Source organism: Pelophylax lessonae, assembly GCF_965119305.1.
Source record: "Pelophylax lessonae genome assembly, chromosome: 3".
NCBI lineage: Eukaryota > Metazoa > Chordata > Amphibia > Anura > Ranidae > Pelophylax > Pelophylax lessonae.
Genome location: NC_138770.1, coordinates 570002410 through 570020660, shown reverse-complemented (window position 1 = coordinate 570020660; position 18251 = coordinate 570002410). Strand labels below are relative to the sequence as shown.

General features: G+C 44.1%; 1 protein-coding gene across 1 annotated transcript in view; it reads left to right on the top strand.

Moving 5' to 3' along the window:
* The window catches only part of FANCL (FA complementation group L), a 158573-nt gene that overhangs the window by 25615 nt on the left and 114707 nt on the right, over positions 1 to 18251 (top strand). Inside the window, exon 5 of the mRNA XM_082251229.1 lies at positions 4781 to 4878. Within this exon, the coding sequence (XP_082107355.1) occupies positions 4781 to 4878 (98 nt within the window). The remainder of the gene's footprint in view (positions 1 to 4780; positions 4879 to 18251) is intronic.

The window sequence follows — 18251 nt, the reverse complement described above, 5'->3', positions numbered from 1 at the left end:
TTAAAAAGTGTTCCTTTCATTTTTTTTGAGCAGTGTATTTTCACTGCTTTCTCTTTATAGCTTTTCTAAATCTATACATCTCTGTGTGGAGGATTGGTAAAAGAAAATTGGAGTTGGTTAAGCTGCTAGCAGGTAAAAAAAGCCCTATAAGTTCTTCATAAATGCTACACAAATGGTTTTGTAATTTTGGTGGTATTAAAAGCTCCCTTGCTATTTTAGTCTGCAGCCAGCTATAATTTTCTAAAATCACCCCAAAAAGTGCAGATGTTACTGATTTGCAGTATGGCAAACTAGTTGTTCAATAGAGTACAGCAGAAATTCCCTGCTTGTTAGATTGGCTCACTATATTTTCCAGAATTGTTCACAAAACTGGAGGTCAAATTAGATGTTTCTTTGCTAAAGGTATTCAGATGGTGCTTCTTCTGTTACAACAATGAGGTTTCTTAGGTGGACATATTGATGGCTGGTCTTCCCATTTAGCAGTACGTTTTTGAGAAAGGCAAACCTAGGCATAGATGTAGTTGAATATTTCATGTGAGCTTCACATGAGAGAAATGCATAATTGCCAACATTTCCCAAACTTTTTTAGGGACAGTTTTTGGAAGAAAGAGCAGTGTGGTAGGGGTGGTGCATCCATTTTTGTGGGCGTGTCCGGCATTGTAAACAGTTGCCCTGTCAGGATGGGAAAGCCAACGCCCAGGTGTCATTCGTCTATAGGCCGGGTAGGAAGTGGGTAAAACTGCTTCCACACCCTCCTAGCACCTATACTAACTACCCTGTGGAGGAAAGCTGTATATACAACATACCTGTTTTTCAGGCCACTCCAGTTCAGTCCTGTAATACAGTTCCCGGTGTCAGCCAGCAATGCTTCAGGGGAGAGGGGGAGCACTTACAATAGATGAGACATGGGAGCTTATGATTGACATCAGCACTCCCTGGCATTCCCAGCCATTGTCGGAGCATATAAATCTTTCTACCACAGAGTGGTTAGTATAGGTGTTAGGGGTGTGGGAGCAATTTTAAGATTAGTTAGTGATAGCCCAGAATTATACTTGAAATCCGTTTTTAGGATTACAAACATGTAGGATTGAGTTAATGCTATGCCTCTTGTAGAACCATGCCCAATTTAAATGAAAGCTCCATCCCTAATTAAAGATAGTGGATGCACAGCAAAATTGTCTCTCTAAATATTTTTTTGAAATGATGGCAATCATGCAGCTAATGGCTTCCCGGTGAAGAAGAATAAAAAATCCCAGCTGGTGTCCTACCGAGTGTGAGGTGAAGATGAGGACACCCTGGCATGGATGGTGTACGCAATGTTCGACTGAGCCACACCCTCGCTGCAGCCCCCACCCGGCCAGTTCAGGAACCCAGTTTTGGTGCAGCAGGCTCTGTCCAGCCCACCCTGCCCGGTGAGCAGAGAGTATCTGGAGTGGAGTATTAGCCTCGGATTGGGGTTAGAAGGAGGCAGGAAAGAGGGGCTAAGTCGCTACACGATGGGCCTCTGGGTTGTACTTGCCACCTGGGCCAAAAGTTTCCAGTCAGCCCCTGCCCGGGACAGAGGAGAATTTTGGGATTTTTCCCAGGACATTCCCAGCCTGATTTCAGGGATGTCCCAGGCAAATCGGGTTTGTTGGCAACTATGGAAGTGGTTTATGATGCATTTAATCCCTTTTTAAAAACGATCACAGATTCCAAATTTGGCAAGCACATCAATCATACAGTATATGGCCAAAAGAGTCAGTTTGATGCCTCTTTGGTGCATGATAAGTTTTCTATATTTTCTAGTTGGCAAGATCTGCAAAATGTATTGATGGCCTTATGATTTTGCCTGCTTGGCCCTCCTTGATATATACCACTTAATTGTTAATCACAAACCAAAGAATCATACTGTCCACTAGGGCTTTTGTAAATAATTTTAGCAAAGAGATTGATCTTTAATTACTATGCTATAATAATAATAATTTAATTAATTATATATATATATATATATATATATATATATATATATATATATATATATATATATATATATATATAAAATTTAATTATAGCATACAGTCCTCAGTCTGCTTAAATATTACTATTCGGAAGAAATCTAGAAAGATAGCAGAAACAAAATTAACTGTTAATATGGAGCTTAATGCAACTCCTTTTAATAACAATCATGAAGTTTTTCAGTTGGAGGGGTATTTTTACATAAAAGTTAACTTTGGTTAAGCAAATTTTACTTGCTTTGTACCTTTTGCTGATTGTGATGTTAATTATTTTTTATTTTTTTAAATTCTAAATTAAACCACTGGCCGACCGCCCGCCCGCCGCAGATATACTGCGGAAGGCTGGCTCGGCTGCACGAATTGTAAACACGGCGGACCGTTGTTTTGTCAGTTATCACAGAGCTCATGTGTTCCTCCTATTTAGGAACACAGGTCCCCGTGTTGATCCAATAAGCCCACCCCCCTCACAGTTAGAAAACACCCCCTAAGCTCACATTTAACATGTTAATCGGCCCTGGGTTAACCCCTTCCTTCCCAGTGTCATTATTACAGTAACAGTGCATATTTTTAGCACTGATTACTGTAGTAATGTCACTGGTCCCCCCAAAAGTGTCAAAAATGTCAGTTTGGGGGTCCGATCTGTCCGCCGCAATGCCGCTTAAAATTGATGATCGCCGCCATTACTAGTAAAAAAAAAGAAATAAAAAAAAAAAAGGCAATTAATCTTTCCCCTAGTTTGTAGACACGATAAGGTTTGCACAAACCATTCAAAATACGCTTATTGGGATTTTTTTTACCAAAAATATGTAGCAGAATACAAATTGGCCTAAAATGATGAAAAAAAATTTTGATTTTTAAATTTTTTTTTGTGGGAAATTTATATAGCAGAAAGTGAAATATATATATATATATATATATATATATATATATATATATAATATATTTTTTTTTTTTTCAGAATTGTTGGTCTTTTTTTTTTTTGTTTATAACGCAAAAAAATAAAAATCTCTCCACCAAATGAAAGCTCTATTTGTGGTAAAAAAAAGGACATCGATTTTATTTGGGTAAAGCGTCGCACAACCATGCAATTGTCTGTTAAAGTACTACAGTGCCAAATTGCAAAAAAATGGCCTGGTCATTACGGGGGTAAAACCTTCCGGTCCAGAAGTGGTTAAATGTAATAAGGGTTTTTAAATAATTTGTGAAAAATTTAGAAAAGGTGTTATGGTAATAACTTTTATCTTTTAGCCTAATGTTGTCTTGATAGCTGTTTGTTTATAACATTTTGTATTTAAGGCCTCTCTTAGGCTGCATTCACATGTCAGCGTATGGATCGCGGGCAGAATCGCCGCGATTCCGCCCGCGATCCGGAGATTATTGCAAATCGCGGGACGCCTGTGCGTTGCCCGTGATTTGCAATAGCATCCCAAACGCTGAGCGATGTTGCCGCGATTTCCGCCTGCCGAATCGCGGTAACATCGCGCAAAAAAAAATCGCGGGACGCATTACGCCCAAAAAAGTTCAAGAGCTTTTTTGGAGCGTATTGCGTCCCGCAATTTTTTTTGCGCGATGTTACCGCGATTCGGCAGGCGGAAATCGCGGCAACATCACTCAGCGTTTGGGGTGCTATTGCAAATCACGGGCAACGCACAGGCGTCCCGCGATTTGCAATAATCTCCGGATCGCGGGCGGAATCGCGGCGATTCTGCCCGCGATCCATACGCTGACATGTTAATGCAGCCTTAAGGCCATTCAGATGGGCACTGACACCTGTAGTCCATGAAGGAGCTCCTTGTTTATGTGGCTCCAGCTGCCAGATAATGCATGCAGGTTGTCCATTCATGTCTATGCGGACGCAACGGCTTCACTATCACTTTTCCCAGTTTGACCGCTGTGTGGATACTGGTGAACGGCCCTGAACGCAGACTGTCTGTGTTTTGGGGCCACTTACCCTCATGGCTGTCAAATTGGGATGAGTGGCTGTGTCCGTACAGCTGCTGCATCCCTATAAACATGAATGGGCTGCCTACATGCACCACCTGGTAGCTGAAGCCACATAAATAATGTGCTCATCTAGATTAAGTCAACGTGTATCTAAATCCACAATTAAAGGTGTAATAGTGCAGTTTACCATCCCTTACACATGGGGCTGCCTTTGTTTTTATTTTATAAGCCTCATTTCCTTTATTTTTACTAGGTGATCCTGTCAGTAACAATCTTCCTGTTCTAGGGTGACAACGCTTACTGCCTGTATCTATGTAGGAATTGAGTTGACATCATAGGGCAGCATGTTTTTAGGTCTATAGAACACCTCCTGCTTTCCTCTTCTCCACAATCTAGAAGGGAGGCATTCTGTACTTCAGGGATAAACTGGGTAGGGCTGATAACAATACATAGTTAAACAAGAACCTACAAAATTACTGAATTTCAACAGGTTTTTTAACTTATAAATAGGTTTATCAAACTGCTTTCAAAGATAAATGTAACTGATCAAAAAGGGGGGCAGGTACATAAGGGGTTAAGTTTATTGTTAGGCTTTATACACACTTTAACAACCCCCCCCCCCAAAAAAAAAAAAAAAATAATAATAATAAATACATCCAGGCTTAGTATTTAATAAAATACTTCAGGTAGCCTTCTGACTCCAGTAAAATTGGATCTGTTATAGACTTCTAAACTTTTTATGTTTGACCAGTATGTTTTTTTTATGGGGTGATCTAGGATATGTTTATAGGTTTTTAATCTTGCCCACTGTTTTCCAATGTATGCATCTTCTTTTTCAGGATGTTGCTCTTAAAAACCCAAATTCATCGGAAGCTTCACCTGCTCCTCACTATTATTCTTGCCTTGTGAAGGACATTGATAGTTTGGGATGGGATAAGTAAGTTTTAGTATGTATTTCGTTTTTTTTTTTTTAATAAGGATATTAATTGTGTGTTGATTTTTGTTGATTTCAGTTAAACATTTAAATGTAAAGAATACATTTATACAAATGACTGCACCTGTGAAAAAAAAAAAGGAATCAAAAGGTATACAGTTGCCAAATATTTATTTCTGCTTGTATGGTTGTCACTGTTGTCCATTGTTTGCAGTGTAAAGTACTGCCCTCTCACACATGATGAACACTTGTAAGAGTGTGCATGGTTATCAAAGTGATAGGAAGGAAGTACTTTATTGTGCCTACACCAGTTCTCTTATGCACATGTACCTATGCTATTGCTATAGTAATGGTAAGGTTTGCTGGGATAACTGGCAATAGCAGGTATTTAAGTGGTTCTAAAAGGCTGATGTTTTTTTTCCTTCATGTATTTTGTGCATAAAGGTAAAAAAAACGCCCGTGTGCAGCTCCCCCCCAATACATATCCAAACTTGATCTTGATACAGCAATCTGCATGAGAGCAGCTACTCTTCCAGCTCTCTCCCTCCTCATTGGTTCAAACACAATGGCTCCCGCTGCTGTCAACAACAGCAAGTAAGGAGGGAGCAGGGGCGGTACTTAGCCCCGTTCTGTGTGTCAGAGCAGGGCTTTGGAGCGAGCGAGGGCTTGGGAGCGAGCACGCACGAGTGCCCCCAAAGCAAAAGGCTTACTGTGGGGACACTCAGCGGATGGGGGACCCGAGAAGAGGAGGCTCAGGGCTGTTGTGTGCAAAACCATTGCACAGAGTGCGTGAGTATATCATGTTTGTTATTTTTAAAAAAATTACCTTTTTAGTATCACTTTAAGAATAATAAAGACTTCTGTGACATGAGGTGTGTTAGATTTTGCCTGGGAATATTAGGATCATCTTCCCTAATGACATTTGACTGACTTACATTAATTAGCCTTTCCATCTATGATGACTTCAGGGACCAAATTCCTCATGGTTTTAATTGTTTTGCGTTGGTTTACAAGGAATAAGTCCTGCGAGCGACCCTGAGGCTCTAAATTGATCAGTTATCCACTTCTCATAATAGTGTGCTTAATTGAAATAAATATATAGTGTTGCGCAAATAAAAAATTATTAAATTAATTAATTTTTGCTTAAATTATTAAAAATCCAAAATATTTATATGTGACGTACAGGCATACCCCGTTTTAAGTACACTCGCGAGTACGGACACAGCCTGGTCAGCTTGGCATGGCATTACTCCCAGTTTTTAACATTGGCGTCTATGGGAAATCTTGGTCAGCTTGACATGGCACTACTCCCAAACCATAAGTGACAGGGATACCAAAGTTAGGGAGCAATGTGAGGGGACCCAGGACTACTACATATCCTATTTGTGGCCAGCCAGCTTGCCTAGGAAATGAAAAAAGGTATTGCTTTACTTTAAGTACATTTTCATTTTACATACATGCTCTGGTCCCATTGTGTACTTAAAAGCGGGGTATGCCTGTAATATTAAAGTGCCAATAGTGCTAATAAAGTGGTAAATATACTATAATACTCATAGAAAAGAGAAAATATATAGATATAAAAGTCCAGTGTGCAAAGTGCAAAAAGCCAATAAACAAAGTCCAAAATGTAATCCTAAAGTGATCTGTGCTCCCAGAGAGAAGTGACCAGAGTGTCACAGTGGACAGCCAGCCGTGCACCCCCTTGTGAATGGGTGCTCACCTCAAATCCTTAAAAAGAGCGCATAGATTGTTATCCCAAAAAGATCATCCATCCATATCCTTCAGGGCTCCTCTCATTCACAGGAGTTGCAGCGTCAATCAATGCAGTATATATGCAAACAAAAAGACTTGCAATAGTGTATGAAATCCTTAAACAATCAGCTTTTATTAAATAAAGGTGGATAAATCTCACTCACATTTGTAGGTGCAACACATGCACTTGGACAATAGCATCAAGTAAATGGTGGAAATCGTGGTGGTATAGTGGGAGAGACTGCACAGCGCCGCCGGTCTCCACAGCGCCGATAGCTGACAGCCTCACCTAGACAATAGTGTATTGCTCCGTCCGTCCTTGCCCTTCCCCTACGCGTGACGACACAGGGATCACGTGTCTTCCTCAGGGGGAAGGGCAAGGACGGACGGAGCAATACACTATTATCTAGGTGAGGCTGTCAGCTATCGGCGCACGCTGTGGAGACCGGCGGCGCTGTGCAGTCTCTCCCACTATACCACCACGATTTTCACCATTTACTTGATGCTATTGTCCAAGTGCATGTGTTGCACCTACAAATGTGAGTGAGATTTATCCACCTTTATTCAACCACTTAAGCCCCGGAAGATTTTACCCCCTTCTTGACCAGGGGGTATTTTGCGATTCGGCACTGCGTGACTTTAACAGACAATTGCGCGGTCGTGCGACGCTGTACCTTAATGAATTTGACGTCCTTTTTTTCCCACAAACAGAGCTTTCTTTTGGTGGTATTTGATCACCTGTGCAATTTTTTGATCATGCGCTATAAACAAAAAAAGAGCGACAATTTTGCAAAAATAACAATATTTTTCACATTTTTTTATATAAAGTTCCCAAAAAAAATGTAAAAATCAAAATTTTTTAACATTTTCGGCCGATTTGTTTTATGCTACATATGTTTGGTAAAAAAAATCGCAAAAAGTCTATTTTGATTGGTTTGCGCAAAAGTTATCGCGTTTACTAACAAAAGGAAAGATTTTTGTAATTTTTGTTGTTGTTTTTTTTAACGCGTAATGGCGGCGAGCTGCTTTTTTTTTTTTTTTTTTTTGCAGGACTGTGACATTGGGGCGGACAGATCGGACCCTTGACTGACATTTTTGACACTTTTGGGGTTACCAGTGACATTTCTACAGTAATCAGTGCTATACATATGCACTGTTACTGTAAAATGACACTGGTAGTGAAGGGGTTAACTTTTTTTTGAGAGGGAGGGGTGGTGTCCCTAGGGGCGTGCTTCTAATTGTGATTGGCTGTGGCTTGAGCTGTAGGAACAGTGATCAACGTACATAGTAGAACCGTATGATCACCATTTCTACACAGGGGAGAATGACAGGCGGCTTGTTTACATTAGCCGCCTGCCTTTCTACTTCTCCACCAATGATCGCCGAGTGACCGGCGGACATCGGGTCCGCCGGTCACACGCGCGGGGGGATCCGTGACCGCGCGGGAGCGCGCCTCCGGCGGCGCGCGCTCGCTCCCCAGAGCCTCACGGTCGGCAAGTGGTTAATAAAAGCTGATTGTTTAAGGATTTCATACACTATTGCAAGTCTTTTTGTTTGCACATAGACTGCATTGATTGACGCTGCAACTCCTGTGAATAAGAGGAGCCCTGAAGGATATGGATGGATGATCTTTTTGGGATAACAATCTATGCGCTCTTTTTAAGGATTTGAGGTGAGCACCCATTCACAAGGGGGTGCACGGCTGGCTGTCCACTGTGACACTCTGGTCACTTCTCTCTGGGAGCACAGATCACTTTAGGATTACATTTTGGACTTTGTTTATTGGCTTTTTGCACTTTGCACACTGGACTTTTATATCTATATATTTTCTCTTTTCTATGAGTATTATATTATATTTACCACTTTATTAGCACTATTAGCGATGGTTTACGTTTTTTGCATAATCTTCTCTCACCTTTGCAAAATTGGTATTTGCCTTGTCATTTTGGTAGCAAAAAAAAAAAAAACTACTGCCTTAGAGTACTGGCTCCTTCAAGACCCTTTAACATGGGTGGCCTGATCAAATCCTCCCATCAGTTTTTCAGGCAGATCTGAACAAAAGATCTATGTTAGTCTATGGTCAGGTGAATTTAAATGGACTTGCGTCTGTTTACATTTGATCACTTCCAAGTCCATCTAGGACAGATAAAACTGGAAAGGTCTACTTCCTTTTCTGTTTTAGTCATGAACATGACAGATCAGAGCTAGCTGGAAGTAAACTGACCCATGTTTGTTTATGTCCGCCTGCCTTTAGACCTAATGTTGGTTTGTTAAATTCCAGTAGGGCAATACTGAACGGGCACAGATGTCACAAAAGTGACATTTGTACCGTTTTGGCTTTGATTTCTGCTCCATCACTAGTCACACCATCATGTTCAACATGCATTTTGACAGTGACCAGCATTAAAAAAATGTTTCTCTATCGTTCATCGACAGACGCAGCTCCATCTAGTCAGAGACTATACCTTATGCTCCTCCTATCAGGAATAGGCACTAGGCAGGAAAAAAGCTTAACAATGCTTTGGGACATCCAATTGGTTAATAATGACAGAGGTTGTGTTCGTCAATGAACCAAAGAGAAAACAGGGATTTTTCACTTACCGTAAAATCCATTTCTCTGATGTTCATTGATGGACACAGCACCCACCCCTCTGTAGAGTTATAATTCTCCTGACATTGCTTGTAACAAAGCGAAATGACTATAGCAGGGAGAGGTAGTATACCCTCTGGGAATGCCCATGGGTGTAGCCAGAACTTTGCCTAGTGTCCTACTCCTGCAGGGGGAATCATAACCCAATGGTCAAGAATGACAGGAGCTGTGTCTGTCAATGAACATCAGAGAAATAGATTTTGTGGTAAGTCAAAAATCCCATTTTAGCTGTAACACTGCTGTTATTTTTCATCTGTTTTTGAGAAGAAATTCAGTGGCTTGATAGTAACTACAAGTCTGCTAAATGCAAAGTTGTTGTCAAGCCAGGGTGGAAAGAAGTCCTTGTTATCTAGGTTCATAGCAGAGATTAACTGCGCTATACCTCTTGTGGGGTGTCCAACATGTGGGCACCCAATATATCCAGCTGGCTGTGCCTATAAGGGTACCTAATGCGATAGTTACCTATAACATTATTGGTACTATACCATGAAGAAAGTTGCTTAAATCATATATAGGTATGTATTGCAATGAAAAACTTCAATATGGTAACATTCCAATAAATTATCAATAAATACAATATGATATATATATATATACATATAACTTATCATAGTTATTTAAACGTGCAGCATACCAAACGCAAATACCAGAGGCGCGTACGTTTTTTCTATATATCATAGCAGAGATTATCTGCACTCACAAGTCTGACCAGCGATGGAGGCAGAGTGTCCCAATCCTCCTGGGGTTTTGCAGCAGTGACAGAACCAAAAATGGGACCAGAAACTGGAGGTGAATTGAGAACCTCGATCAGTGATGATGGTTCAGGGCAATCCATGTAGGCATTTTTATGTTTTGCAGGAACAAGGAGGTGGACTTGGCGGCAGATGGGAGTCCTATGGAAGGAATGAAATGTGCCATCTTCTTGAATCTATCTACTACCACCATGATGGTGTTGTGTTTGTGTGATAGGAGTAGATCCACAATAAAGTCCATTGCTATGTCGGTCCATGGCCCTTGAGAAACTGCCGGAGGTTGTAGAAGGCCCACTGGTTTTATTTTTGGGGTCTTTGCCCAGGCACATACATCGCACCAGAGGACATAATCCCTGATGTCTGTCTTGATAAAAGGCCACCAAAAATAACGGCTAATGTTTTCAAGTGTCTGAGTTAACTCCTCCATGACCCGCTGAGAGGGTATCATGGAACTGGCTAATTACCTCAGACTGGAGTGAGGGTGGTACATACAGCTATTCGTTGTGGTACCACAATCCTTGTTTCTGGGTCAGAGGAGGTACAGGAACCGGTGGTTGGACCGCTGAGTTGCGTTTATGGTCTAGGAGTGAGACCTCTATTGCTAGAAATGGGTGTGGGTTAGAATGGTGTCTTGGGTGTGATCTATCGAGTCTGTTCTTTCATTTTTCTTTTTTTTTCCAAAGGTGTTCTTTCATACATGCATGACAGGGCATCCGCCTTTTGATTTTTTGACCCAGGGTGTTGGGTGATCTGTAAGTTGAATCTGGAAAAGAGCAAGGCCCAGCGGGCTTGACGGGGACGTAGTCCTTTGGCAGCACGTAGATACTCTAGATTATGGTGGTCTGTAAATAGTACAGTTACAGGTAAGGGTGCTCCTTGGAGTAAATGGCCCCATTCTTCTAGAGTTCCCTTTCGCCCACATCGTAGTTCTTTTCAGCAGGCAGGAGTTTCGGAGAAAAGAATGCCACGGGATGGAGTCGGTCATCCTTCTCTCCTCTTTGGGACAGGATATCTCCAATGGCAATATCAGAGGCATCTACTTCAAGGAAGAAGGCTGAATGAGAATAGGAGCTTGGGTAAACAGTCTCTAGTTTTTCATGAGCTTGGCTGGTCCATGTGAACTGGTCGTGTTTCTTAGTCAAGTCAGTTGCTCTGATAAAACGCCTAAAAAAGTTGGCGAATCCCATGAAATGCTGTACAGACTTCTTGTCTTTGGGTATAGGCCATTCCAGGATAGCTGTGATCTTACGAGGATCCATTTGTATTCGCCCCGGAGAGGTTATGAAGTCCAGGAATTCCACGGATTCGGTATCAAATAGACATTTCTCCAATTGAGCATAGAGTCCATGCTCATGGAGACGGAGAAGCACCTGCCTCATGTGCTCGTTGTGTTAAGCTGGAGAAGACCAGGATGTTGTCTAGATATATTACAATGAAAGAATCTAGTATATCACGGAAGACCTCATTTAGGAAGTGTTGGAATGTCGCCAGAGCATTGCAGAGCCAGAAGGGCATTATGAGGTTTTCAAAATGTCCATAACGTCCTGAATGCTATTTTTCACTCATCTCATTTACAGATATGGACCAGGTTATTTGCTCCTCATAGATCTAATTTCAAGAATATTTTAGCTTTCCTTAATCTATCTAGGAGCTCAGGTATCAGAGGTAAGGGATATTGGTTCTTAATAGTGATGTTGTTCAGGGCACGGTAATCAACGCATGAGCGAAGACCTCCATCCTTTTTACCAACAAAGAAAATGCCTGCTTCTACTGGGGATGTGGAAGGTCTGATGAAGCCTTTGGCGAGGCTGTCATATATATACTCCTTTAGGTGTGTGAGCTCAGCTTCTGAGAGAGGGAATATGGGTCCAGAGGGAATAGGGGCGCCAGGGAGCAGGTCGATTGGACAGTCATATGGACGTCTTGAGGATAAGTGGAAATATAGGTGAAGGTACAATATCCAAATTGATAGTCTTTGTGGTGACCAAGGAGGAGGCAGATGGGGCCTGTTTCATGTAGTACAGGTCCTCTCTTGATAGGAGTCCTATCTACCACGTACAGTGATAAAGGGTGTGACTTTAGTTGCATAGGCAGATGATGGAATCGTACCAAGGTCTGATCTATGAAACAACCGCTGGCCCCTGAGTCGATGATGGCCATGATCCGGTGATTTCTACTTCCCTACTGGGGAGAGAGAGAGGAACAGATAGTTAAGAGGAGGCGGATGGAACAATAGAAGTCCAGGAAGAAGGGGCTATGGATTCCTTACCGGGTGTGGTTGCAGGTCGGACCGAGCATGACCGTAGTTGGTGATTGGCTCTCCCACAGTAGAGACAGTGTCCTTGAGAGCGACATCTCTTGTGTTCCTCCTCAGTTAGTGGATGACGGACCATGCCTATTTGCATAGGTTCCTCAGAGGAGGAGGTGGAAGGTGGGGCAGAAGCCACAGGACCTGAGAGATCCAAGGACCGGAAATTAGCTGGGAACTGTCTTTTACTTCTTCATTCATGGAGGCGTCAATCTAATTGGGTGACCAGGAGGATCAGACCTTCCAAGGAAGTGGGTACCCCAACTCTGGTTTGTTCATATTTTAAGGCCTCGGATAGGCCTAGTTGGTACTGTTATATCAGGCCAGTTTCATTATAACCTGTGTCAGAAGCCAACTCCCGAAAATCTGTGATGTAGTCCTCAACGGGTCTTCTTCCCTGCTGGAGGGAACAGAGGGCAGTGAGTGCAGAGGAGAGTCTCAGAGGGTCATCATATAAAGTGCACATGGCTGCATAAAATTAGTCCAGTATTGGACTATTAGAGTGCAGGAGATGGTGTGCCCTGGTTTGGGGTTGACCTGACAGCAGGGTAATTGTAGTGCGGACCTTCACATAATCATTGGGGTATGTGCAGGGTTTTAAAGTGAAGAGCAGCTCACAAGCCGTGATAAATGATCGCAGTTCAGTCCTTTTTCCAGTGAACTTGTCAGGCATTGGAATGGCTGGCTCTGGTGACATAGGCGGCATGTGGACAGCGGCTGGGGTGAATCTGGAAGGGGTACGGACTGAGCCCTTCTCTGTTTGCATTGTAGAATGCGCGATGTTACTGGCTTGCAGATCCTGAACTGCTTGGGCCAAAGCCATCATCTGTTGGGTCAGGGCAGTAATTGCTTCGGCTTTTCCTGTGGGTTCCATATTTTGGCTTGGTTATTATTTCACAGCCCTCCTGGGGTTTTGCAGCAGTGACGGAACCCAATTGCAGCGGAACAGCACTCCCTACAATCAGGACTCTCAGGAGCACCTGGAAGTGGGGACAGGGTCCCGAAGGGTCTGTGGTGGCACAGAGGCCTTTAATGGGAAGAAGCAGAAAGTGAGGTCAGTCAATCCGAAGTCAGGGAAGGCGGCTGGCAAGAGAAGTTGATCAATCCAGAGTCAGGTCAGGCGGCAGGCAAGGAGAATCAAACAGAAGGTCAAGGGTCAGGAACCAGGAACACGAGCTGAGAAAAAGAACAAAAGGCATGTATACTAGAGCAAGGAAAATAACCAAGTACTGACTGGAAGGCGTGCCAGGATCACATGACCGACCACCTCCCACCAGTAGGTGAGGCACACAGGAGCTATAAAGGGAAGTCAGGGACCTGGCGCCATCTTGATTTGCACCATAGTCCCTAACCTTCTCTCCCCTATCAGATTCTCAGCCCTCCATCTCTTCTCTGTGCAGAACGCCAGGTCCGCATGGCAGCTGCCATCTTGCCGCGACGGCATACTCGCTGCGGACCTCGGTGGCGAGAGGGAGAGAGGGAACTGCTGCAGAACCGGGAAAGAGATCTCTGAGAGCGGCGAGTGCCAATTGCACATATGACATGCCAATGGCCAAGCAATCTAACCAATCCACAGAACATTCATAATGTCCTCTTGGGTAGAAGCCTTTGATTGTACAAGCACTGTTACAATCATTGTTGAGGGTGGCAAAGTGTAATAAAGGTTGCAAGTGCTCTTTTAAGGTGGGTTAGGGGGTGCTGGCTTGTTAAAAAATGTTAGCTTCTCACTCATTTAAAAAATATAAAATTTAGGTAGAGGACTTTGACTTTTACAGTAAAAGGTCTCATTGAACAATAGGTTGTTTGGAGATATACCAAAGAATTTTTGTATGGATAGTGACATTTTATAACATTTGGTATCTAAAAAAATATATTTATGTTTTTTTAATATGTTTGTCGGAAACAACAAACAAGGCTTTCACATTTAAAATGCAAATATGTCTGTCAAAGTTTAATCCAATTTAAATTACCTCATATGAAACTTAATTACATTGTTCAGACTTGGGCAAACAACATGGAAATCTCCTGATACAGGGCATTTAAAATAGCTGCATCAATGCAACATATTTAAGCACTAGTAGATGTACACCTATGAATTGATTGTGTTTGGTGTTTACACGTGCCAGCTTTCCATTTTCAGCATAGTTTGAGTAGCTGTGTATACGTTTGTGTGCTGGGAATAGTAAGCAAACAGGTACAGTTGTGCTGGAAGTGGAAAGTTGTGCAAAGTTCCCTTATCTCATATGGACTTTTTTTTTAATGCATATAGCGTATTGCTCAGGATTTATGTTCTTGACCTTCAAGTTGTCAGTGTACATTTATTTGGGGCAACCACTGTGGGAATCAGAGGATAAGGTGTGCACATAGTGAAAGTTACTGAAATGCAGTTGTTTGCTTGCTATCTCTACATATAAAAGAGGGAATAAATTAATAAATGAAAAAAAACCCTGTAAGACAAAGGCATAATGAGCTAGTATGCATCGCATACTAGCTCATTGTGAAATACTTACCTTAAAACGAAGCCCCCGTAGTGCTGCCCGCTCAGCTACAGGACGGCCGACATGTCCGGCCGTCCTGCTTCCTGGTTCGTGTCCTCCGGGCATCTGATTGGCTGGAGGCGCGATTACATCACTCCCGCCCATGCGCGCGGGAGCCGCCGTTCACGGCACAGGGCTCTGAAGGAACGGCACGGGTGGCCGTTCCTTCAGAGTGCATGCGCCGATGACGTCATTGGCTGCATTAACTGTAAATATCTCCTAAAAGGTGCATGTTTAGGAGATATTTATAGAACCTATAGGTAAGGCTTAATATAGGCTTACCTACAGGTAAAAGTCTTTAAAGTGGGTTTACACCCACTTTAAATGTCTCGCAAGAAGGCATACGAACTGGCTTCGGCCTGAGTCGCAGCATTTCCTCCTGGCAGACAGCACCTACATTGCGATGGAGCGGTGTCCTGTCCGGAGCGGTTCCCACCCTGTTCCTGGTGTGGTAAGTAGCTGCCCCTCCCTTGGATGGTCAGACCCCCCGGGTTCCCCTCCCTTTCCCCCCTAGCCCCTCTAACGTTATGGTCACTTTGAGTCTTTCAGCCCCCCTGGGTGAGGTTATGAGCTGGCTGTTGCCACATGCTCTTAAGGGGGTCTGGTTGAAGTTGCTGCTGACCCAATGCGTGAAGCTGAAGCCCCCACTCTTCCTTTGCGCTTCTGCCAGGCTGAGGATCAGTGCAATCATGGCTGGGCTCCCACAAAACTTTAGGCTGTGGCTTGTGGCCTGCTGGGCCATATGGTCAGCTTGGCATCTCCCTTGGACCGGGTGGCGCCATGGGGGCGCTTCATTTTTAATTACAGTTTTGCCGCCATTGTGTGGGGCACCTGCCTTTACTTTAGTGAGGGTATCCTGCCTGCGCGTCCGCGTCACGGCAGGTGGCCCCCTTTTAAGTAGGCTATGTCCTATTATGTCCTCTATGGAGGGCTCAGAGGGCGGACCCCCCTTGTTTTCTGTGGGGTCCAACAATAGGTGGTCCATTTGTGGACCCTTGGCCGGCGTCCCCTTGCGGGATCGCAGTCGGTGGCCTCCCCTGATTGTTATGTTTTCGGGGTGAGCTCAGTATATAGCGACACTATTGGGTCTGCGTCCACGCACCCTGAATGCTCAGATAGTGAGAATGATTCCTCAGCTCCTCTTATGACCAGGTCTCGGCCCGAGTCACAGTGTTCCCCTCTTGGCCGACAGCCCCCCATTTCAGTGTTGGGAGGTACTGTCTAGAGCGGTTCCTGGTATGGTGAGTAGCTGTCCCCCTCTCCCCCTGGAGGATTTTGGGATGGATGCGGGCTCCTTCTTGGGACAGTCGGACCTCTGGGTTCCCCTCCTTCCCGTCAGGCACCCCCTTTCATCAGTCCCCCATCCTACCCCCCCTCCACTTATGCTGGGGCTGTGTGGGTGGTCTGGTCCACCTCCTGGGGTGGGGGCAGGGCACTATGCTGGCGATGGGGGGCCGGGGGGGGCGGCACAGGCGACCGGACGCTGTGCAGGGGGAGGGAGTTTACCTGGTGGGGGCTACATAACTTCTAGTGGTTCTCGAGTGTACCAAGTAAATTTTCAGTACCAAAAGCGGTAACCCCGAGCCATACCCCGCAATGTTACTCACCTTCCCTGCAATCCCCCGCCATCCTCCCCGCCGTCCTCACTGTCTCTCCCCGCTCTGTGCACGGCCGATTGCTGGCACTTGCCTTCCAGTTCCCTCCCTGCGAGCGTTGCGATGCAGGGGGGTGGAACTAGCGGCAAATTCAAAAGTGTAAATGCACAAATGACATGATACAAAGCTATGATCCTAACGGATTTAGCCATTTCAGCATAGGATTGCACCTGGATACTTTTCCAGTGCCCTGCCTGTGCTTTTCCATTGCTTTGTGCCTGGAAAAATGAAAATGACCATGGCGTCCAAAAAGCGTTTTTTTTTGTGCAAAAGCGCTTTTAGACAAACTGGAAAACAACGACAGCAAAACTGAGTTACTTGAAGAACTGAGCGATAGCGATTTGTGGGAAAATTCGTCATCGGGTACAGAAAGTGATGTCAGTGACGATTCTGATGTCTCTTTCTGGCACAATAGCGTTTGGAATTTGGGAAGTATATCAAATGATTCTTCTGAATTTCCAACGTGCCAGAAAGAGACATCAGAATCATCTCTGTCGACACTTTCTGTACCTGATGACAAATTTTCCCTCGAATCGCTATCGTTTAGTTCTTCAAGTATCTCCATTTCCCGGTCGCTGTTTTCCAGTTTGTCTAAAAGCGCTTTTGCGCAAAACGAATGCTTTTTTGATGCCATGGTCGTTCTCCATTTTCCAGGCACAAAGAACTGGAAAAGCACAGGCAGGGCACTGTAAAAGTCACCAGGTGCAATCCTGTGGTGAAATGGCATGATACAGTGTAATCCATCAGGATCACAACTTTATATCATGTCATTTAGTGTATTTACATTTTTGATATTGCCGCTGGTTCCACCCCCCTGTGTCGCAACGCTCGCAGGGAAGGGAACCGGAAGACAGGTGCCGGCCTCGGCCGAGCACACAGCAGGAGGACAGCGGGGGATCGCAGGGGAAGGTGAGTTTTAAAATGTAAAGCAGATTTCCGTGCCTCGTGGGGCCACCATTTTACTGTAGCCTGTGTTTCTATGCATGGCGGCCATGTTTGTGTAGGCTGACTACCATTTTGCAGTTGTTTTCCATTGAAAATAGCGGCGGCCATAACAGTGGAGCCCTGTGGGAGGCGATTTCGGCAGCGAGAGCCTCTCCTCAGCCCCTGGTGCTAACTCCTGGATCTTTTCATTTCCTGATTGACGCACGTGGAGTGCAGATTATCCTGGTGGCTGCAGGTGCCTGTTTCTGCTTATGGTGAGTCTGGTGGGGTTCTCACTCTCATTGCTGAGTTGGACTGAAGCAACTAATCAATTAATCGAAAATGAAAATAGTTGTCAACTATTTTCATAATCGATTAGCTGGTTAGCTGATAAGTTGGCCTGCTTACAGAATGCATTATTTATTTACATATCAGGAAATACAGTGCAGCACACATACATGTCAGTATACACAGTGCAGCACACATACAGCTCAGTACACCCTCTTTATATGTCAGTATACACAGTGCAGTGCACCTACAGCTCAGTACTCCGTCCATACATGTCAGTATACATAGTGCAACACACCTACAGCTCAATACACCCTCCATACATGTCAGAATACACATTGCAGCACACATACAGCTCAGTACACCCTCCATTAGAGATGGGTTTGGGCGTGTTCGGGATCCAAACTGCATTTTCAGAAGTCTGCTCTGGTTTCGTCTACAAAGCTGGACTATCTGGGTCTGACTCTGGACTCGGCCTAAGCCAGAGTGCTCCTTCCTCTGGACAAACTC